Source organism: Heterodontus francisci, unplaced genomic scaffold, assembly GCF_036365525.1.
Source record: "Heterodontus francisci isolate sHetFra1 unplaced genomic scaffold, sHetFra1.hap1 HAP1_SCAFFOLD_615, whole genome shotgun sequence".
In the NCBI taxonomy this organism is placed as follows: Eukaryota; Metazoa; Chordata; class Chondrichthyes; order Heterodontiformes; family Heterodontidae; genus Heterodontus; species Heterodontus francisci.
Window position 1 is genome coordinate 614,540 of NW_027140176.1, and position 24,139 is coordinate 638,678.

The following is a 24,139-nucleotide window of genomic DNA, read 5'->3' on the forward strand; positions in this document are numbered from 1 at the left end:
TGACTCTAAGAAATGGTTAAAATTACTAAAATACACTACGCATCCATGCCCACATTCACATAAGAGCCACACACACACTCAAATAAATTACAGAGGGAAAAACAGAGTTGGGATGTTGGAATACAGTCCATAATCAATGGAATTTAGATACTGAGTCTCAGTGCCTTTGGTTGAAATTAAAGTCCTGAAGTCCTCACTTGGTCACGTGCACAATTCGGGCTTGCTTCTCTGGATCCAGAAGGCAGAAGAGGGGCTTTATCCATCACCCTGGGTTGTTGACTGTAAGGATCTGTAGTTTTGAGGCTTAGTAGCTGCAACCATAACTCTTCTATGAACTTACTGCTGAGAGAGAGAGAGAGAGAGAGTTGCTTTCTTGCTGGATCTGTTACTGACAATCCTCTGAGTCACCACTCACAAATCTCCAGAAGGGCCCAAGCAGTCATGTGATAGGACCACCTCTTTGTGTTTGAATGAGAATCTTCTGGAATGGTCTTTGAAATTCAAGGCACTCTCCTCAAGCTGTTCAAACTATGTCCTCTTCACAACTTATCTTTGTCTCATCAGCAAATTTAGCAACCATCTCTTCAATCCCTTCATCCAAGTCATTGATATAAATTGTAAAAGGTTGAGACCCCAGCACTGATCCCTGTGACACACCACTCGTTACATCTTACCAACACAAAATGACTCATTTATGCCTACCATCTGTTTCCTGTTAGCTAGACAATTAATGAACCAGATGGTTTTTTATAACAATTGATGATAGTTTCATGGTACTATTACTGAAACTATCTTTCAATTCCAGTTTTTTTTATTAATAATTTGCATTTAAATGATACTAGCTGTTATGGTGGTATTTGAAGCTATGTCCCCATCGCATTAGCCTGAGCCTCTGGATTTACTAGTCCAGTGACATTACTCCCACACCACCATCTTCCCTATAGGAATATATAGAAATGTACTGGTAAGGAAACACTGTTACTATTATCTAATGGTACAAGGACCAGGAGGCACAGATTATGGGTTTTGGGCAAGAGATGCAGGGGGAATATAACAAAGACATTTTTTTACACAGTGGGTGGTACTGACCTGAAACTCGCTGCCCACAATTGTGGTGGAAGTGGAGACAATTCATGGCTTCAAAGGAAATTGGATGGAAACTTCAAGGAAATAGACTTGCAGGGCTATGGGGATTAAGCGGGGAATGGGACTGACTTAATAGCTCCATGGAGAACCAACGTCAGCTTGATGGGCTGAATGGCCTCCTTCTGTGCTGTAAATGACTCCAAGACGCTATAAACATACTTGGTGTGGGGGATGGGTGGGGTTGGCTCTTTCAAAGTCAATGGGTGTCGATGGCATTTGTCGACCCACATTTAAGGCTATCCCAGATAAGTAAATCTGAGAGCACTCCATTGTTCTGACTAGACTGGGTAATCACCTTTGTCTCCAGCCTGCCTTTGGCTTTTCATGTGCAAATTGTGTGCGGCCATCTTGGCTGCTCGCTGTTCTGTTTTTTTTTTAAAGTTATTTGTAACAGTCTCAGTAAAAAGTCTCAGGCAAAGTTCCATATGCCGAAATTAATATTTCCATGTGGAATGCAGGGTTTCCGTCATACCTCCGTACCATGCCGAATGAAATGTGACAATGGGAGCATTTCATTAGAGGAGTTAAAAAGAAAACACAGGAAAATACACATGCAATTTTTCATTCACTCTCATCCACTCAGAAATCTTAAAAGTTTTTGCAGCTTGTCTTTTTCTCTGCAGCAGTAGTGTTGATTTAATATGCCCTTTCCCTTGAGGTGGGTCTGAGATGGTTAGGGGTTGTCCAATGGGTTGAAAGTTTCTTTTGTACCAATTTGTAATAAGCTGGGAATGGGCATCTCAATAAACTTGTGGTTGTTGGGGAAGCTTGATGTCTGCAAATTTCCATAATTGTCTAGGGTACGTTCTTCTTTATGCACAAGCTTTAACCACATAGCTGCTGTTTCTGCAACACGTTGTTCTAACATTTCAGGTTCCAGTACCTTGCGAATTTCCCTCCCCATGGTAGTAGTGGGTAATAAATTGGTCTTAAAGTCCTGTGAGGTGTCTGAGATTTCCTCTGGGCCTTTGTTCTTACTGGAGTCTGAAGTCAGATTGTTGGATTAATTATCTCTGGCCTTGAGCTCTGATCATTGGAGTCTGCTATGGGTAGATTCACCCTGACCTCACTTTGAGTATTCTGGTGAGTCGTACAAGTGCTGCTCACTTTAGGGCATTTATGTTCCCCTTTTCTCTTTACTGTGAGGAGGGCCTATTTGTTAACCTCTCCCATGTCCTCCCATATTCCTGCTCACATGTATCTGTCCAGATTCCACTGGACTCCATGGTGGCACTTCGACTAGGTGAGGCGTCACCCTCACTATTTCTCTGCCCTTTTGGTGACTTTCTTTGTCCCTGCATGTTTTTGCAAATGCTGTCAGCAGCCCTGGTAGGGTGCTCCTTTTGTCTGCATTTATATAGGAGGGTATGTGGTCTAATTTTTTCAACATGTCAGGGTTGCTGACTGGACAGTAGGTGGTTCCATTTGGGGATCCTCCTTTAATGTGTCCTCACTGCCCTTTTTGTTCCATTCCTCCCTAACTGTGTGCCAGACATGTGCTTGTCTGTCCCCTTTTGTTTTCACCAGGGGTCCCTAACTATTCACCAGCCCTCTGCTGGAGGGTTCCCCAAAAGCCGGTACAGGAATTAGGGGTGCAGATTTTACTGCAGATTGGGGCTTCCTCAAAACTTGGCACATGTGACAAGTTTTACAGAACTCCACCACATCTTTGTAGAGTTTTGGCCAGTCAATCTGCTCTCTTGTGTGGGCTTTGGTATTTCATACACCGACATGTACAGCCATTGTAAGCTCATGGGTCATTCTTAATATTTCTCTGCAGTACCTCGGCAACACCACTAACTGGTGAATCACTGTTCACTCTTTGTCCGCAGGTCTGTGAGGAGAGCTCCATTTCCTCATCAGCACCTCATTCTTTACATAGTAGCAATCAGGGACTCCCTCTGCTTCAGTTTTCATTTGGACAGCCTGTGCTAACTTCCTTAATACTGAGCCTCAACGAGGGAAGATTCATTTAACCCATTCCCTCAGTCCTCTAACTCCCCAAAGAGAGTTTCAGACAACGACACAGCCGGGTCATCTATCTGCAGGACCAGTTCAGTCTCCTCTGAGGGAGCTGGTTTGGCCATGGCCCGAGTCACTACATAATCAGGGGAAATGTAGGGGACCATCTCCTGCCTCTGCCCTGTCTCTCTAACCTCCTTCAGTCTCTCTTTCACCACTGGGGAAACTACCACCTTCACCCCACCAGATCATTGCCTAAGACAGGTCAACTCCATCCACAGACAAATTAAAGACAATCCCTACGGTCACCAGTCCCAAAACTAGGTCACACTTCAAGTGCACCCAATATAAAGGTACAGGCATACACCACCCTCTGATACCATTCATCGCCATACTCACATTCACTATACCTTCTGGGGGAAAGATCAGGCCATTTCCCAGCAGAAGGGGTCTGGTGGCCCCTGTAACCCTAAATATGACAATGGGCTTGCTTGCTGCACTCGAGGGGTATGGGGTTACTTTCCCTTTGGATACAAGATCCTGATAACCTTCAGTTAAATTTTCCTGCACCCACAGCAGTATTTTCTCTGGATCTTACTGCTGTTGTGTTTAAAGCCATAGCCTGCTCTGCTGTACTTTCCATCAGGGCCCCTTCTCCTGCACTGGGTGAGCGTGCCCTGATTAACCCTACAGGTTTTCCCCGTAGTTTCCAATAGTCAGCTCTGAGGTGACCTGCCTTGTTACAATGTTATGTTCTTATGTCTCTGGGTCTCACTCCTGCTTTCAGCATTATCTTTTTGGCTTGAGAAGGGCCCTCTGTGTGCCCTGCTTTTCTCTCGCTCCCAGAACTGTTTGGGCTCCTATCACTTTCCCACTTCTTTTCCTTTTTGGAGTTGTGAGGGTGACCAGGAAAGGTTTTTCCCTGGGATATGGATTTGTATATGAGAGTGAATTCATCAGCCAGAACTGCAGCTTCCCTCACTCTATGTACTTTTTGTTTCTCCACATGGGTCTTTATAGAAAGAGGGAGAGAGTTTTTAAACTCCTCAAGTAGAATCCCCTCTCTAAGGTTTTCATATGTGGGCTGTACATTAAGTACAGTGGTTTAAAGCCAGCTGCTTGCTTCTTTTAAACTCTAGGGCCTGTTTCTGGAGGATTTGGAATTTCTGGCAGTAGGCTTCCAATACCAGCTCATATGCCCCAAGGATAGCATTTTTAATCAATTTATAATTTAATAAACTTTCATCTGGCAACAAGGGAATAAACCTCCTGGACTTTTCATGTTAGCTTGCTTTGTAGCAGGAGGGTCCAGCTGTCAGTCTTGCAAGCTTTTCAAAAATCACAAAAAATGCTTCCACATCTCCCTCATTGAACCTTTGGATCAATTGTGAGACGTTTAAGAGCTCAGTACACAGTCCTGAGTTAAGTGCAGTCTCCATATTGGCCATGTTTTCACTGGGGTTACTCTGTCACCCCCTAGCTAATTCAAGCTGCCGTAACTCCCTTTCCTCCTGCTCCTCCTGGAAAATTCTTTCTCTTTCTCTCTTTTTCTTCTATCTCTCTTTTTCCCTGTCTTTGAATTTCGAGTCTCCTCTGTTCTAATTGTATTTTTGTTTATGTTACCCGATCTGAGTCTAATTTCAACCACCAACCCTGCCTCTGACTCCACAGGTTCGAGGGAACGATGGTTGGCCACAAGTCTTAGGATTTCAGATTTCTTAGCTTTGGCACGGAAACTGATCCCACACAGCCCGGCTTCATTCCTCAGCTCTTCCCAAGATAGGGCTTTTAACTTACCCCCAAGTTACTTCACCCTGGCTTGGGAAGGTACTGGCTTTGGATGTGGACATGTTAGTATTCTAGCAACACACCACAAGAAAACCCATTTGTAATTTTTTTTTGACTGCGATCAATTTGGTTTCCCACTTCCAGTTTCTCGTTTGTCTGTGGCTACAATGCTGAACTCGAACCCCCAAATTTCTGTTACAACCAGGTGAGGAAGGGGTCTCAGGCTCCCCTTTCACCCCTTCTCTGGTTTGACCACAACAAATCTTTTAAACACAGTGATTTAACTTATTGAGCACTTGCTCCTGTTTCTCTAATATATAATTGCAAATTAACCAATCAAACAGTTTTTCTTGAGTTTAAACAAGAAATATGTAAGAATATTATCTTTACCACTCTAAAAAAAAGGTTAAAATTACTAAAATACACTCCGCATCCATGCCCACATTCACATAAGAGCCACACACACAAATAGATTACAGAGGGAAAAACAGAGTTGGAATGTTGGAGTAAAGTCCATAATAAATGAAATCTAAATACTGAGTCTTTAGTTGAAATTGAAATCCTAATGTCCTCACTTGGTCACATGCACAATTCGGGCTTGCTTCTCTGGATCCAGAAGGCAGAAGAGGGGCTTTATCCATTACCCCTGGTTGTTGACTGTAAGGGTATGTAGTCTTGAGGCTTAGTAGCTGCAACCGTGACTCCTCTATGAACTTATGCAGAGAAGGAAAGAGAGAGAGAGGTGCTTTCTTGCTGGATCTCAGTTACTGACCATCTTCTGAGTCACCACTCACAAATCACCAGAGGGTCCCAAGCAGTCATGTGATAGGACCACCTCTTTGTGGTTGAATGAGAATCTTTTGGAATGGTCTTTGAAATTCAAGGTGCTCCCCTCAAGCTGTTCAAACATACTTGGTAGGAGGGTTTGGCTCTTTCAAAGTCAATGGGTGTTGATGGCATTTGATGACCCCCTATCTAACGTTATCCCAGATAAGTGAATCAGAGTGCCATCCATTGTTCCAGCTAGACTGGGTAAACACCTTTGTCTCCAGCCTGCCTTTGGCTTTTCAACTGGGATAGTAGTCGTGTAAAGGCCAGTGAGGGGCAAGAGTTCCAAGCGTGTGTTCAGGAAAAATTTCTACAACAGTATCTTGCTTGTCCAATTGGAAAGGAGACACTGCTAGACCTGGTTCTTGAGAATGAAGTGGGCCAAGTGGATCAAGTATCAGTAGGAGACCATTTAGGGGATAGTGATCATTGTATCATAAGGTTTAGGCTGACTATGGAAAAGCACAAAGAGCAATCCAGGGTAAGAATAATTAACTGGAGGAAGGCTAACTTCAACGGAGTAAGAATGGAGCTGGGGAAAATAAATTGGAGTCAAAAGCTGGCAGGAAAACTGGTAGATGGACAATGGACGACCATCAAAGAAGAGATAGTTTGGGCACAGTCAAGATATGTCCCCTTGAAGGGGAAAAGTAGGGCAAACAAATCCAGAGCTCCCTGAATGACAAAAGAGATAGAGATTAAGATAAAAAATGTGCTTATGACAGATGCTAGGTAGAAAATATTATTGAGAACGTGACTGAATATAGAAGATCCAGAGGGGAAGTGAAAAAGCAAATAAGAGAAGCACAGAAAGAGCATGAAAAGAAATGAAAGCATTAAGGGAAATCCCAAAGTTTTCTATAGGGATACAAATAGTAAAAGGAGGAGTGGGGTAAATCTGGGACCAGAAAGGGGATTTACACATGGTGGCAGAGGGCATAGCTGAGGTATTAAATGAATGCTTTACATCTGTCTTTACCAAGGAAGAAGATACAACCCAGGCAATGTTGAAAGAGGAGGTAGGTCTGGGTTTAAAACTGTTATAGAGAAAGTGTTAGACAGGCTGTCTGTACTTAAAGTGAATAAAACACCAGGACCAGCTGAGATGCATCAAGGATACTGAGGAAAGTGAGGGTGGAAATCACAGAGGCAATGGCCATAATTTTTCAGTCTTCCTTAGACTTGGGGGTGGTGACAGAGGACTGGAGAATTGCAAAAGTTACACCCTTGTTCAAAAAAGGGTTTAAAGTTAAGCCCAGAAACTACAGGTCAGTCAGTTTAACTTCGGTAGCGGGAAAACGTCTAGAAAAATTAATTTGGGACAAAATCAATTGTCACATGGACAAATGTGAATTAATTAAGGAAAGCCAGCATGGATTTCTTCAGGGAAAATCATGTTTAACTAACTTTCTGGACTTTTTCGAGGAGGTAACGGAGAGGGTTGATGAGGGCAATGCTGTTAATGTGGTGTACATGGACTTTCAAAAGGCATTTGATACAATGCCACACGACAGACGTGAGCAAACCTGTTGCTCATGGAATAAAAAGGAATGGCAGCAACATGGATATGAAATTGGCTGAGTGACAGGAAACAAACAGGAGTGGTAGATGGATGTTTTTCAGGCTGGAGGAAGGTTTGTAGTGGAGTTCCCCAGGGATCAGTGTTGGGACCCTTGCTTTTGCTGATATATATTAATGACCTAGAAATTGCTGTACAGTGCACAATTTAAAGTTTGCAGATGATACGAAACTTGGAAGCATTGTGAACTGTGAGGAGGATAGTGTAGAACTTCAAAAGGTCATAAACAAGTTGGTGGACTGGGCAGACATGTGACAGATGAAGTTCAATACAGAGAAATGTGAAGTGATTCATTTTTGGTAGGAAGAACATGGAGAGACAATATAGAATAAAGGGCACAATTCTAAAGGGGGTGCAGGAGCAGAGGGACCTGGGTGTATATGTGCATAAGTCATTGAAGGTGGCAGGACAGGTTGAGAGAGCAGTTAATGAAGCATACATTATCCTGGGCTTTATTAATAGGGGCAGAGAGTACAAGAGCAAGGAACTTGTATAAGACACTAGTTCGGCCTCAGCTGGAATATTGCGTCCGGTTCTGGGTGCCGCATTTTAGGAAAGATGCTAAGGCATTGGAGAGAGTACAGTAAGGATTCACAAGAATGGTTCCAGGGATGAGGAATTTCAGTTATGAAGATAGATTGGAGAAATTAGGACTGTTTTCTTTGGAGAAGAGAAGATTGAGAGGTGATTTAATAGAGGTATTCAAAATCATGAGGGGTCTGGATAGAGTAGATAGAGAGAAACTGTTCCCACTCGTAAAAGGATTGCAATCGAGAGGGCACAAATTTAAAGAATTCGGTAAGAGAAGCAAAAGTGACATGTGGAAAAACTTTTTCACTCAGCAAGTGGTTAAGCTCTGGAATGCCTGAGAACATGGTGGAGGCAGGTTCAATTGAAGCATTTAACAGGGAATTAGACAGTTCTTTGAAAAGGAAGAATGTGCAGGGTATGCAGAGCAGGTGGGGAATGGAACTGAGGGAGTTGCTCTTTCAGAGAACCAGTTCAGACATGATGGGCCTAATGGCCTCTTTCTGCACTGTAACGATTCTATGATTCTTTTCATGTGCAAATTGTACATGGCCATCTTGGATGCTCGCTGTTTTTTTGTTATTTGTAACAGTCTCAGTAAAAAGCCTCAGGCAAAGTTCCATACAACAAAATTAATATTTCCATTTGGCATGTGGGATTTTCATCACAAAGGACATCTCCATTATAAGCCTGATATGAGGAGGATTTTTTCTATCACATGGTCATTAAACTTTGGAATTCTCTTCCCCAGAAAGCAGTGGAGGCTGGAACATTGAATATATTCAAGGTTGACTTGGATAGATTTTGATCTACCAGGGAGTCAAGGGGTATGAGGGCGGGCAGGAAAATAGTCACAATCAGATCAGCCATGACCTTATAAAATGGCAGAGCAGGCTCGAGGGGCTGAATGGCCTACTCCTGCCCCTATTTCTTATGTTCTTACATTTTCCCACTCTCTCCGCAGATGCTGGCATACGTGGTGAGTATTGCCAGCATTTTCCGTTTTTGTTTCAGATTTCCAGCACCTGCAACATTTTGCTTTCATGTAAAAATACTGAACTGGGCTAACTTCACTGAGTTGAAAAGGTCCAGATAGTTTGGAATCAAAAATTGGTTGGCAAAATGTAATTGAACAATGAGAGGCTTTCAAAGCAGAAATGGTTCAGGTACAGAGCAGACAAATTCTTTTGAAGAGGAAAGGAAGGGCATCCAAAGCTAGAGCTCTCTGGATAACTAAAGATATAGAGGTTAAAATGAATTAGAAAAAGGAAACTTATGACTAATGTAAGGTTCATAATACAGTCAAGAACCAAACTTAATGTACAGAGTACAGAGTAGCTTTAAAAAAGTGAATCAGAAGGTCAAAGAGAGAGTATTAAAATAGACTAGCAGCTAATATGAAAGGGAACCAAAAAGTCTTTTATAAACACATTAACAATGAAAGTTTAGTCAGAGGATGGGTGGGCTGATTTGGGACCAAAAAGATCTTCTTATGGAGGCAGAGAGCAGGGCTGAGGTTCTATATGAATCCTTTGTATCTGTCTTCATTGGAGAAGAGGATGCTGTCAATGTAGCAATAAAGGAGGAGGCAGTAGTGATATTTGATAGGATCAAAATAGATAAAGAGGATGTACTAAAGAGGTCGGAAGTCCTCAAAGTAGGAAAGTCACCAGGTCTGGATAAGATTCATCCAAGGGAAGAAAGGATGGAAATTGTAGAGGCTACAATCTTTCAATTCTCCTTAAATATGGGGATGATGCCAGAGGATTGGAGAGTTGAAAATGTAACATCTGTGTTTAAAGAAGAGGAAAGGGATAAACACAGCAACTAGAGGCCAGTCAGTCTAATATCAGTGGTGGAAAAACTTATAAAGACAATAATCTGGGGCAAAATTAATTGACATTTGGAAAAGTATGGGCTAATAAATGAAAGCCCATGTCTCCAACCAGCAGAGAAATTTCCCCCTGATGCCCATTGACTCCAGTTTTGCTCGGACTCCTTGATGCCATACTCGATAAATTGTTGCCTTGATGTCAAGGGCAGTCGCTCTCACCTCAACTCTTGAGTTCAGTTCTTTTGTCCATGCTTGAACCAAGGCTGTAATGAGGACAGGAGCTGAGCGGCCCTGGCAGAATCCAAACTGAACATCAGTGAGGAGATTACTGCTAAGCAAGTGCCACTTGATAGCACTGTCATAGACATCTTCCATCACTTTACTGATGATTGAGAGTAGACTGATGAGGCGGTAATTGGCTGGGTTGGATTTGTCCTGTTTTATTGTGTACAGGACATACCTGGGCAATTTTCCACATTGCCAGGCAGATGCCAGTGTTGTAGCTGTACTGGAACAGCTTGGCTAGAGGCGCATCAGGTTCTGCAGCACAGGTACAGTCTGTAAAGGGAATTGGGTAGTTTACCCTCCCTTCACTCCCCTCTCACTGTTCTCAGTGTGGTACTGAGGGGAGTGGGGGTATTGGAGAGAATGGATTTGCATAGTTTACCCTCCCTTTACCCCCTCACTGTTCTCAGTGTGGTACTGAGGGGAGTGGGGGTATTGGAGAGACTGGATTTGCATAGTTTACCCTCCCTTTACCCCCTCACTGTTCCCAGTGTGGTACTGAGGGGAGTGGGGGGATTGGAGTGACTGGACTTGGGTAGTTTACCCTCCCTTTACCCCCTCACTGTTCCCAGTGTGGTACTGAGGGGAGTGGGGGGATTGGAGTGACTGGAATTGGGTAGTTTACCCTCCCTTTACCCCCCTCACTGTTCCCAGTGTAATACTGAGGGGAGTGTAATGGGTATGTGGGAATCTCCAGTTCTTAGAGCCTAGAGGCTGGAGATCTGGAACTCCGGAAAGGCACGAGATCAGGGTCAGAGATTGGGGAGATGGGGAATCAGAGGTCTGTGCACCAAGGGGGAGATCGAGTCTTGGGGATCTCGGGTTGGGGAGAATAACTGAAACGTTCCAAGCCTGAACACGGGAATGTCCCACAGTAAAGGTCACAGATGTCACATCATTGTGTAACAAGTAGTTAAAAATGGATTGTAATTAAATCTTCTTATTCTCATGCAGGTAATGATAATGCAGAATTCTTAACCGAACTGGGGTTAGAAAACAAGAAGTTGTCCCTGAGCGATGTCCTTAACATAAACACTGAAACACTTCAAAATAAATCACCCAATTCACCTCAGGATATTCCAGGATATTTTCTCCGGAATTTAATGATGGTCAATTCAGAGGCAAGAAACTTGAAATACAAACCAACTGACACACAAAATCAGTCAGAATCTGATGAGTTGGATTTTCTCCGTCAGGATGAAAGCTCTGAAGGTTTATACCATCCCTTGGATATCATTGTGTCTATTTTCCTTTGTGCTGACCCATTCCTCCAGCAGGAGCTGATGTTGAAGATGTCCCTGTGCCAGTTTGCATTGCCTCTATTACTGCCTGTTGGTAGCAAGGGCTGCACCTTCCTGCTGTGGGCCCTGCGCTCCATCGTCAAGAAATGGCGCCCACTCTCACTCCGAGAAAATGCAGGCTTTAAGGAAACAAACATGGTGACCGCCAGCATTAAAACCTTTTCCTTTATTAGACTCGGTTCCTGTTCCATCTCTAAATCTATGATTCTAAATGAAGTCCTCAGTCCCTCCCAGCAACATCACAACTTCTTCATCCATCACCATATGGAGTGTGGAAATCTACCTCGCAAGATTTCTGCTGGTCTTGTCGAGTTGTGCTGGTACCTGCCCAGTGGGAGTGAGGAACTGGATCTTTTCCCAGAGCCAATGACTATATTAAACCTTCGAGGTGATGCTAAAGAGTTCTACACACAGCTTCAATTTCTGGTAAATGTCTCTTCAGCTGTTTTTATTTTTATTGATAATATTGACAGTGGTTTAAGCAAGAGGCTGAAGTCCCTCGGCCAGTCTCCAGCGAGTACATTCATAGTGCTTACTGGGAGCAGTGTGAGCGGTGAGACTAAAGAACACTTAAAGGACTTCATTAATTCCTCAGGGGTTAAGGAGAATCAAATCTTATCACGAGGAATGAGAAACAATTTAGAGTTTACTGAGATACTGCGATCCACATTGAAAAAAACCCTGGAAATAACCCAACAACAGAAGACTGGTCAGGACACCAAGTGTTTGGAGGAACTGGCAGTAACTGCTAGAGACATGGGAATTGTAATAGATGAGGATGACAAGCTGTGTTCACAAGGCAAAGCAAGGTCTGAAAACATTTATAATTCTATTAAAAGAGAGGCCATTAGTCAATACAAATCAGAAAATATGTCTTTTCAGGGTTTCACTTGGCAACAGGTTTCCAAAATAGAAAAACAACAATGTCGTCCAAAACAGGGAGATGAAAAGTCGATACAAACATATTGTAATGATCTTGAGGAAAAGAAGAGAAAACTGCGAAATGAGCAACGAGAGAAAGGTATATCAGCTGATATGAAAACATTCATTACAGCCCTGATAGACAGGAAGGAGAGGGAATATTTCCTGAAATGGATGAAATTCGGGTTAGATTCCAGATCGAGAGAGACTCTCTCTGGTTTACGTGAAGAATACAAATCTCTGTATCAGAAATCACAGGAAGAGGCAAAGGAGCAGAAAGACTCGACAACCAACAAGCGGTTACAGGAATTAGACCAACAGATAACTGCCAGCTCCCTCGGACTCGAACATTTCATGCGAGAAATCGGGCTGATCTATGAAACGTTGATAAACCAGAATAATTGTGATGAGGAGGAGAAATCCATTGTACAAAAGTTACCCCACATTGCTGCTGATCTGATGTTGGATGGGTTCCCTCTGGAGCTCATTGATGGAGATGTTTCCAACATCCCTTTACAGTGGATCACTGATGTACTGGAGGCAGTTGAACAGAGGATTGGCAGAGAAACCCGTGTGTTTGTGCTGACAGTGCTGGGTGTGCAGAGTACAGGCAAGTCCACACTTCTCAACACCATGTTTGGTTTACAGTTTGCTGTGAGCAGTGGTCGGTGTACTCGTGGGGCCTTCATGCAGCTCATTAAGATTACAGGGGATCTGCAGACTGAGCTGGGCTGTGGGTACATCATGGTGATCGACACTGAGGGGCTGAAAGCACCAGAACTATCAAACATTGATAACAGCTCTGAACATGACAATGAGCTCGCCACCCTGGTGATCGGGTTAAGTGATGTAACATTAGTAAATATAGCCATGGAAAACTCCACAGAGATGAAGGATGTGCTGCAGATAGCAGTCCATGCATTTATACGAATGAGAGAAGTGGGGAAAAGGCCAGTTTGTTACTTTGTTCACCAGAATGTGAGTGATGTGTCTGCTCATGATCAGAATATCGCAGGCCGCAAACATCTGCTGGAACAGCTGGATGTGATGACACGAGCAGCGGCTAAAATGGAAAAACAAGATGGACAGTTCACCAAGTTCTCGGATGTGTTGGTGTACGACGCGATGGAGAATAACTGGAATATCCCAGGCCTGTGGCACGGGAATCTTCCCATGGCAGCTGTTAATACCGGCTACAGTCACAAGGTGTTTGAGCTGAAAAAAAGGCTTTTTGAGAATCTTAAAGAGAAGCAAATTAAGGGGAGAACATCGACCATCTCTGAGTTTATCCAGTGGACTAAATCCCTGTGGAACGCAGTGAAATATGAAAATTTCATCTTCAGTTTCCGGAACAGTTTGGTAGCTGAAGCTTACAAGGAACTTTCTGTCGAATACACTGAGCTGGAGTGGGAACTGAGGAAAGAGATACATTCCTTCCTGGAAAAGGCACGGAACAGAATTTTGAATACCAAACAGGATCCAGAAAGTGTAGCTCAAAGTTTGAAAAGAGAACAGGTTGTATTTCTCAATGAAAAGAAAGAAAAAACTCTCCAACAGCTGAAGGACTATTATTCCACGAGCAATAACTCAAACCTTGTTGAAAAATACAGAGAGGATTTTGTCTGCAGCTTGAACTCTCTGATCATTGAACGTGGAATGTATGTGGACAGGAAGTGTGATGAGGCAGTGCAGAGGAGGAGAGCTATGCAGAAACTGAATGATATTAAGGACAAGTATCAGAGTCAGATTGAAGACCAGGTTAATAAACTTCTGCAACAGTGTAGGCAGGAGAATAGGAAAATGGATGAAACACAACTGGAGAAAGAGTTTGAGGATATGTGGAAGAAAAAAATTTCAATATTTAAATATTCTCCACCACAGAGAGCCGATATTATGAAGGACATGGAATTTAGCCTAAACCAGAATATACCCGGGGACACCAAGCTCCTCAACCAGCAACTTAGCAAGAAAACCCTGCGTGAACTGAGTGACTTGGAGTTTTCCATCAATAAAGACCATCTGTCCATTCCTACACATCTTACTGATCGATTCACAAACCGAAAAGACAAAGTAATTGAAAGAGCCCAGCAGCTGGTAGATCAGTGGGCGAGAGAGTGTAAACAGTTTGTGAAGCAGACCGCAGACCGGGAGCAGGATTATGATTCTAATCATTGCAGAGAACTCCTGAAAGTAATAGACGATAAAATCCGGAATCACCAGGACCAGACATTCACTTTTAATGAACGTTTCAGTGTGGAATTTAAGCTTCACATTTGTGGATTTGCAGTTATAAAATATGAAGAAATGCATGAGAGGTTCAGGAAGAGAAATGATCCCCTGGAACAGTTAGACAAGGAGAAAGCAGCCTACTGTCAAAGCTTTAAGGATATTTACCAGGAGAAAGATCAAACCAAACAGAGAGCAGAACTGTTCTGTGAAAATTGCCTGATCCCGGCCATAATCCAAGCTGTTGATAATAAACTGGGATTGGAGATTGTGCAGCACATGAGACACCACTGCAAAGGTGGGAAATTCTTATACCGGAAAAACTTCCAAGTGGCTTTGATGCTCCATTTGAAGGAGACAGACAGTTTTGATGAATATTACCAATATATAAAACACACGGTGTCATTGGAAAAAGATTGGCTGAAGGAACAAGTTATACAACACTGTGCAGCCACACATGATAAACAAGTTCCTCTGCTGTGCTCTCTCGCACTGGATATTCTGCAGGGGATTATCAGTCGGGTGAGGGAAGCTCTCAAGGATATAACACCTCCAGATAATGAGAATTCAGTGGTCGGTTTTATTCTGGCAGTTAAAGAGAAACTGGGTGATGAGATACAGATTCCACAGGAGACATTGGGAACTGTTACTTTTCAGTCTGAAAAGATTAACCCACTGAACTTTAAACAAGAAATTGAAAGTTTTATCAGTAAAAATGATCTGACTGAAAGGGTTAAAGATTGGGGTAAGGATATTGCTGGGAAAATCACTGCTCTCCCCACAGATCCATCCAGTGAATTGTACACAATGTTATGTGGCTGTGGGGAGCAGTGTCCTTTCTGTGGAGTCCTGTGTGATTGTACAAACAGGGAGCACTCACAGCACAGTGCTGAATATCACCAGAGCAGAGGGCTCAGTGGATGCAGAAACATTAATACTGAGAAACTAATATCAGAGAATTGTACAATGGGTGTTGCTGGTGATGTCTCTTTCAGGAATAAAGACACCGACTGGAAATTGATTTCTTACAAGAACTACAGAACTGTCAATGAGCGGTACAGTCGCTGGAATATTCTTGCTGATACCAGCTTTGAAACTTCAGCCTATTGGAAATGGGTTTTTTACAAATACAACACACAGTTCGCTGATAAATACTCAGCAAAACCAGCAGACAACATTTCCAGTTGGAATTTACCCTGGGATAGGGTTGAAAAAGACATTGAAGATAAATACAATGTGAAGATTGGTGAGTTTGCTTAACTTATTAGTTTCAAGGATGGGAATCACAGAAGTTCTCTCCTCCCTCCCTTCCCTCACTACGAGCATCTGCCCACGAGGCTTCTACCGGCCCAACCTCACCCTTTCACTCTGAGGACTTAACCACTGGGCTCAGCTGGTGTTCAGACTGGTTTTCCTCAGGTCACGCCTTGTCCTTCCAGTTAGGTTATGGTTTAGGAGTGGGAACGGCTCTGATGCATTTTCCATACTATTTAATAGATTTGAAGGAGTTTCTCTGACAGTAACCTTTATACTGAAATGTGCTCCCACTGTTTAGCAGGGATTGAAAGTCAATTTGCTTCACTGGTTCCCTCATGTAAAGAGTTAACCATAAAGAATAAAATGGAGTAATTTCCATCCTCAGCATTTGATGAAGTGGTTTCTATCAGTGGTGTACACAATATTGTGGAGAGACAGACAGAATGGCAAAGGAGGAGGAGTACCCTGATAGTAAAGGATAGCATAAGGCCATTAATAAGAAGAGATCTGCTCTCAGAAGATCATGAGTAGAATCAGTTTGGGTGGAAATTATGAATAGCAGCAGTCAGAAAACACTAGTGGAAGTAGTTTACAGGCCCCCTAACAACAGTTATATTATTGGACAGAACATTAAATGGGAAATTATTGGAGTATGTGAAAAAGGTAATGTATTAATTGTGGGGTACTTTAATCTGCATCCAGACTGGGACAAGCAAATTGGCAACAGTGGTCTAGAAGATGAGTTTGTAGAATATTTTCATGACAGTTCTTTGGAGCAATACATTATAGAACTGAATGGGGATCTCATATTGTGTAAATAAGCAATACCATAGTAATAGATCCACTAGGAAATAGTGATCATAATACCATTGAATTTCAAGTTTGAAAGTGACAAATTTCAATCACAAACAAGAACCTTAAACTTAAACAAAGCAAATTATGAAGGTATGAGGGGAACTGGCTAAGGTTTATTGGGTAAATAGACTGGAAGGTATGGCAGTATGTGAACAGTGGGAAACAGTCAAAGAAACAATTCAAAGTGTTCAACAAAAGTACATTCTGTACAAAAACAGAAACTCATCAGGAAAGATCATGGCTCACTCAGGAAGTTAAGGAGAGTATTAGACTAAAAGAAGAGGCTTACAATGTAGCAAGTCTGAGCATTTGGAGTGTTTTAGAAACCAGCAAAGAGCCACCAAAAGGTTGATAAACAGGGAAAAAACAGAATATGAGAGTAAACGAGCCAGCAATATACAAACAGATTGTAAGAGCTTTTATAAGTACATAAAAAGGAAGAGATAACTAAAGTAGATGTTGGTTCCTTCGAGGCAGAGACAGGAGAAATCATCATGGGGAATGAGGAAATGGCAGAGGCATTGGGAATAAATATTTAGTGTCTGTCTTCACGGTAGAAGGCACAAGTTCCATACCAGAAATAGGCAGTAACCTAGGGGCTAAAAAGAGGGAGGAAATTAAGGGTATTGATATCAGCTGAGAAAAAGTATTGGAGAAACTTGAGGGACTAAAATCTGACAAGTCCTTGGGACCAGATGGCCTACATCCTAGGGTTCTACAAGAGATAGCTGCAGAGACTGTGGATGCACTGGTTATGATTTTCCAGAATTCCTTAGATTCAGGAATGGTCCCATCAGATTGGAAGTTGGCAAATGTTACATCGCGTTTCAAGAAAGGAGGTAGAGAGGAAAGGGGGAACTACAGGCCAGTTAACCTATCAGTCATTGGGAAGATGCTGGAAACTATTATTAAACAAGTCTTACCATTGCAATTGGAAAAGCATAGTATGATTAGAATAAGTCAGCATGGTTTTACTACAGGGCGATCCTGTTTCACAAATTTATTAGGGTTTTTTGAGGATGTAACTAGTAGGGTAGATAAAGTGGAACCAATAGATGTAGTATACCTAGATTTTCAAAAGGCATTCAATAAGGTGCCACATAAAAGATTAATAAACAAGATAAGGGCTCATGGTGTTGGATGTAATATGCAGAGAGGATTGGTTAACAGACTGGAAGCAGAAAGTGGCATAAATGGGACATTTTCAAGTTGGCTGGCAGTGAACAGTGGATGCCACAAGGATCAGTTCTGGGGGCTCAGCTATTTACACTCTATATTAATGACTTGGATGAACAGACAGAGAGTAATGTATCTAAGTTTGCTGATGATACAAAGCTCAGTAGAACAGTAAGCTGTGGGGAGGATGTAGAGAGACTGCAACAAGATATAGGCAGGTTAAGTGAGTGGGCAACAAGATGGCAAAAGGAGTATAATGTAGGGAAGTGTGAAGTTGTTCACTTTGGTCATAAAAATAGAAAAGCAGAATTTTTTTAAAGGTGTGAAACTGGTAAGTGTTGATGTTCAGAGAGACTTGGGGGTACTCGTACAAGGAACACACAAAGTTAACATGCAGGTGTAGCAGGCTATTAGGAAGGCAAATGGCATGTTGGCCTTTATTGCAGGGAGATTGGAGTACAGGAATAAAGAAGTCTTATTGAAATTGTACAGGGCTTTGGTGAGACTGCACCTGGAATACTGTGTGCAGTTTTGGTCTCCACATATAAGAAAGGATATACTTGCACTGGAGGCAGTGCAGTGCAGCGAAGATTTACTAAATTGGTCCCTGGGGTTGTCTTATGATGAAATTCTGAGTAAATTGGGCTTATATTCTCTGGAATTTAGAAGAATGAGAGGTGATCTATTTGACACATACAAGATTCTGAAAGGTCTTGATAGGGGAGAAGCTGAGAGATTGTTCCTACTGTTCGGGGAATCTAGAACACAGGGCCACAGTCTCAGGATAAGGGGTCAATCATTCAGGACTGAGATAAGGAGCAATTACTACACTCAAAGTGCTGTGGATCTTTGGAATTCTCCACCCCAGAGGGTTGTGGATACTCTATCACTGAATGCATTCTAGGCTGGAATAGATAGATTTTTGGTCTCGCACAGAATCAAGGGATATGGGGAGCGGGCAAGAAAGTGGAATTGAAACCCAAAATCATCTGTGATCATATTAAATGGTGGAGCAGACTCCATAGGCCAAATGGTCCACTTCTGCTTCTATTTCTTGTGTTCTTGCCTGTGATTGGGGTCGCCAGTTTTACACCCAGACAGCAATTCAAAATCTCCTCAATATATATATATGAAAATGAAGACATTTTTTGGTCTCAGTCCTTGATTTCCATCAGCTTTTCCAGTTCTTAACTTTTTGGCTGAATTATTTTCTTCTGGCAAGCAATCTTTCTGTGAAAGATTAATCCTATAGCATAAATGATTTTGCACTGGGGGGCAGTTTGGAGTTAAAACAAACATGCAACACCCAAAGAGAAATGGACAGAACAAACATCTGAAAGGATAATTGGGAAATAAAATATTCTTCAATATCCTATCATCATACAATGATGTAGCACAGAAGGAGGCCCTTCAGACCATCATACCTGTGCTAGCTCTTTGAAAGAGCTATCTCATTAGTCCCACTCCCTGCTCTTTCCCCCTGGCCCTGAAAATGTTCACTCTTCAAGTGTTTATCCAACTCCCTTTTGAAAGTTCTGTATGATGGAGAGGGGAAATAACAGCTCAGACCTCTTAGATACAAAGAAATAATGGCGAAAATCCAAAATGAAACAATGTAAATTCACAACAGGCCTGTCAGGACCTAAAAATAGAAACAATAAGATTAAATTATCATTTTTGACTCAGGAATCTGAATCTGAGACATTAAACTGTATTTTCTCTTTTCAAATGCTGACTGGCCTGATGTGTGCTTGTGTCCTTTTCTATTTTTATCTGTTTTATCTTAGAATTGGAGTGTCGCTGTTTAATCATTATATATCAATATCAAAAGGAAATCAGTAACTAACTTCAGAAACAAGTACTAACTGTAATAGGTTTCTAATGCTGTAATATAGGGAGGTTAAACATTACATCAACATTTGTACTAGGTTATTTCTATAGTTATCTTTTATCATTTCATTGTTTCACTTATTTTCGATAAATAATGAAATAGCAAATTATAAATGATGTTGATTGTGCTAAATTATTGGACAATATGTGATTCCTGGTAATGTTATCCTGTTTGTTGAATTTTAAAATCATTGCGTAAAACAATCCTGTCTTAAGAATTTATTCTGAAATTCTTATTGTAATAGTTTGTCATTTTAATACCACAATAAAATGCTTAAATTCTGAAAAAAACCCAATTTATTTGAATTTTCCATAAGGTTGCAATAATTGCTTCTCCACTCCATTAAGTGTAGTTTATCAAGTGATTTGCTTTGAAACCGTATAAACATTAATCAGTTATCACCTGCTTGTCAAGAAAACAAATGATTTAATCCATTTCAGTTTCATCATTAATAACAATTAAATACCTGGACAAAGCTGTGAGAATCAGTAACTGGAGGATCAGTGTCTAACCTTCCCCAGTAATATGTGTAAAGAGTCAGTGACTGGAGGATGAGTGTCTAACCTTCCCGAGTAATATGTGGAGAGAGTCAGTGACTGGAGGATCAGTGTCTAACCTTCCCGAGTAATATGTGCAGAGAGTCAGTGACTGGAGGATCAGTGTCTAACCTTCCCGAGTAATATGTGTAGAGAGTCAGTGACTGGAGGATCAGTGTCTAACCTTCCCGAGTAATATGTGTAGAGAGTCAGTGACTGGAGGATCAGTGTCTAACCTTCCCGAGTAATATGTACAGAGACTCAGTGACTGGAGGATCAGTGTCTAACCTTCCTGAATAATATGTGTAGAGAGTCAGTGACTGGAGGATCAGTGTCTAACCTTCCCGAGTAATATGTACAGAGACTCAGTGACTGGAGGATCAGTGTCTAACCTTCCTGAATAATATGTGTAGAGAGTCAGTGACTGGAGGATGAGTGTCTAACCTTCCCGAGTAATATGTGTAGAGAGTCAGTGACTGGAGGATCAGTGTCTAACCTTCCCGAGTAATATGTGTAGAGAGTCAGTGACTGGAGGATCAGTGTCTAACCTTCCCGAGTAATATGTGTAGAGAGTCAGTGACTGGAGGATCAGTGCCTAACCTTCCTGAGTAATATGTGTCAAGAGTCAGTGACTGGAGGATAAGTGTCTAACCTTACTGAGTAATATGTGTAGAGAGTCAGTTACTGGAGGATGGGTGTCTAACTTTCCGACTGTTCTTCAACTCTTCTTCCTCCCCTCCTGTGCAGCTGAGCCACCTGTGGTGCCACAAACCTGGCTCTGACTGCACTCCTCTGAGAAACCACCACCCTCACCAGTATCCAAAATGGAAAACCGATTAGCGAGTGAGATCATATCAGGGGACTCCTGCACTACCTGCCTGGTCTCTTAGACTGCCTGGCAGTCACCGATTCCCTATCTGCCTGCATGCTCCTAACCTGTGATCTGATCACCTCCCTAAATGTGCTATCCACATAGTCCTCCACCTCACAGATGCACAGCAGTGACTCCAGCTGCCGCTCGAGTTCCGAAACCCGGAGCTCAAGCTTGTGCAGCTGGTGACACCTCCTGCAGATGTGGTGGCTCGGACACATGGAGCGTCCATGACTTCCTGCATACCGCAGGACATACATTCCACATGGTCTAGCTGACCTGCCATAACGTAACTTTACAGACTATTTATTTTAAGTAGAATAGCTTATGAGTTGTTCAGCAACCAGCTCCTTCCACTGCACCATCGCATGAACCAAACACTGGAGGGTTAAAAGGTAGAAAACAGGAGCACCTGCTCCCCCCTTCACCGAACTCGCCATGCATCAAACTCGTATCTCCACACCCTGCTTTATCTGGAGGGTAACTCCCAGTTAAATGCTAACTGCAGACCAGATTTTTATAAAGATAACTCTTAAAATCGCCACTCACCAATCTCGAATCTCCACACTGTGATTGTGATCGGCACGTGAGAGTGACCTACCTCAGGCATGTAGTGAGCCAAGGAAAAGTGTTGCCAAGAATGGAAAAAGTACAAGCATTGGTGGAGTTCCCTCCCCCTAAGACTAAGCAAGAAATTATGAGGTTTTGGGGGATGTGTGGTTTCGACTAAAAAGTTTTCACCAAATTTCAGTACCTCAGTTGCTCCACCAACAGATTTGCTGCAGAGAACGAAAACCACATTAATTGGTCACGGGACTGCCAGGCATCTTTTGAAAAGCTGAAGGCCATTTTGACCAATGAACCAGTGTTGGCTGCTCCAAATTTTACTAAACCCTTCAAGGTAGTGATTAATGCTAGTGATCTGGGGGTCAGTGCAGTCCAGCTACAAGATGATGAATCGGGCATAGCAAAACCAGTGGGATATTTGTCCAGAAAACTGAATCGACACCAAAAAAAAATTCCACCATGGAAAAATAATCATTTGGTCCATTATTGGCTCTTAAACATTTTGAAGTATATGTCCGCTACAACCAGAGAAACATTGTTATATGCTTGTGAAAAAGTTTAAAACCCAGAATGCCAGAGTATTCTGATGGAGTTTTCTGTTACAGCCTTATCACTTAAAGATTGTCCATATTTCGAGAAAAAATAATGTTATTGCAGATGCTTTGTCGCGAATTTAATTTTTTTGAGTTGTATGAGTAAAGATGGTACAAAGCAAAATTATGTTCATTACAAGTAGAGTGAATGGGGGGTATGAGTGTAATAATGTGTTTAAAATGTTTTCAACTTCTCTTTTGTTACATTGTAATGAAAAACATTCAAAAATGGCATTTCATTTTGCCAAGGGCAGAGGTGTTACAAGGATTTCCATTTTTTCCTACTACAACTTGGGATTCTATATCTTTAAAAATTGAAAAGGAATTCAGTAGACATTGAGACATCTGGATATAGCAGAATTTAATGGATGTTTTGAAATTAAGTTCAACAAAAGTTGAACTGGTAAACATGGACTGGAAAGCAGGTAATTTCAAGGAAACCAGCAGGGAGGGGTTGACCTCAGAGCTACCCTTTGAGTGACAATAGATAATTTATGACTTAGCATGTGACTTGTTTATGGAAGGTTTAGTTTTCATTTTCGAACTTCAAAAGCCAGTGGGTTTGGATGAAAGCAGACAATTGGAATTTGATTTTGACCTGCCTGGAGATCAGAAGAACCAGAAAAGTATTACTTCTCAGTAAAGAATCCTTATTTTTGAAAAGCAAAAGCTTGTATGAAGTGGTACTGTTGCCTCCTGCATTCTAGAAGAAACCCTGTATTTACAGAAATCTTGCATCTTTGAAAAAACGGTCTTTTGCATCGAATGTGAGAACTGACACCTGGTGCTACGCACCTCATGGAAGATCTATGTGAAGTTTTCTACAGTTGAAGTTCTTTGAATGCTTATCCATCACAGACCATTCATCAAACTCACCTGGAAAGACTTTGAGTGGCATCCAACTATTCGACTTTGGGACACCTTACCAACCTGAATAACTTCCTTCCAGATCATGACAGTCCAAGTTTTTAATTATTCCTTTCATTCCTTTGAAAAGGCTGTACACCAAATCCCATTTTTCTTCTCTAGTTAACCGGTTTTTTGGTGTATGGATGTGTGCATGAGGGTTAGGGAAAAATAAGGAGCTTTAATAATTCAATTTGTATATAGATTTACTTCATTTTTGGTTAAGACTTAGTTTTATCATAACCAGTTAATTTTATTGTTGATTAAAGAAACCTGGTTGGTGTGCTTTATTCCGAGGACAAATAGAGTATCTAATTGGCTGCTTCAGTAAGGGGGAACATTTATTGATATGCTGTGAACTGTGGAGAAGTGGGACTGAATTAACAGTGCACTCCTCCCACCTCAGTCATAACAGTATATGAGTGAATGCGTATGTGGGTGCGGTTGCGACCATTTTGGGAATGAATATTCTTCTTAAAAGTAATTAATTTTCTGTTTTACATCCACGAGAAAACCTGTCACTGTCTGTTTATTTGACAAATAAAACACAAGGGGTTAAAACATTAGTAACAGAAACACATGCTGTGGTCAGTGTGAAGTGAACAGTGGGAGCAAGTCATGCCATCACCCACCAGGTCACAACAAGAGATAGGCAAATGGAAAAGGAGGGTTGGTAGCCCTGTAATAATGGATGAAGAAGAAGACAGTAGAGGGAAAGGATCTTAGATCAAAAAATCGAATAGAGTCAATTTGGATGGGGCTAAGAAAGAGCAAGAAGCAGAAAATATTGGTGGGAGTTGTTTACAGACCCCCTACCAGTAGTTGTAGTGTAGATGAGAGTTTAAATCAGGAAATTAGAGGCACGCATAACAAGCATAATAGAGTAATCATGAGAAATTTTATCTTCAAATATACTTGGCAAACCAAATATGTAGTAATAGTGTGGAAGACGAGTTCATGGAATGTAAACAAAGAACAACAAAGAACAAAGAACAAAGAACAGTACAGCACAGGAACAGGCCATTCGGCCCTCCAAGCCTGCACCGATCTTGATGCCTGCCTAAACTAAAACCTTCTGCACTTCCGGGG

At 41.9% G+C, this 24,139-nt stretch overlaps 2 protein-coding genes across 3 annotated transcripts in view; one reads left to right on the plus strand and one right to left on the minus strand.

Annotated features, from left to right (window-relative positions):
- The window catches only part of LOC137359015 (zinc finger protein 235-like), a 165,265-nt gene that overhangs the window by 9,958 nt on the left and 131,168 nt on the right, over window positions 1-24,139 (minus strand). The gene's annotated exons all lie outside the window — the stretch shown is intronic.
- Window positions 9,288-16,476, plus strand: LOC137359014 (interferon-induced very large GTPase 1-like). The gene is made up of 3 exons (XM_068025151.1): window positions 9,288-9,654; window positions 10,905-15,644; window positions 16,358-16,476. Exons 1-3 carry the CDS (start codon window positions 9,288-9,290, stop codon window positions 16,474-16,476), a joined length of 5,226 nt encoding a protein of 1,741 aa, XP_067881252.1.

Excerpts from the sequence above, each read along its gene's own strand:
- LOC137359014 (XM_068025151.1), top strand. The coding sequence starts at position 9,288 with ATGGGTGGGCTGATTTGGGACCAAAAAGATCTTCTTATGGAGGCAGAG. Across the intron at positions 9,655-10,904 it reads AGAGGAAAGGGATAAACACA|GTAATGATAATGCAGAATTC; the intron begins GCAACTAGAGGC and ends ATTCTCATGCAG. Across the intron at positions 15,645-16,357 it reads TAAATACAATGTGAAGATTG|ACTGGGACAAGCAAATTGGC; the intron begins GTGAGTTTGCTT and ends ATCTGCATCCAG.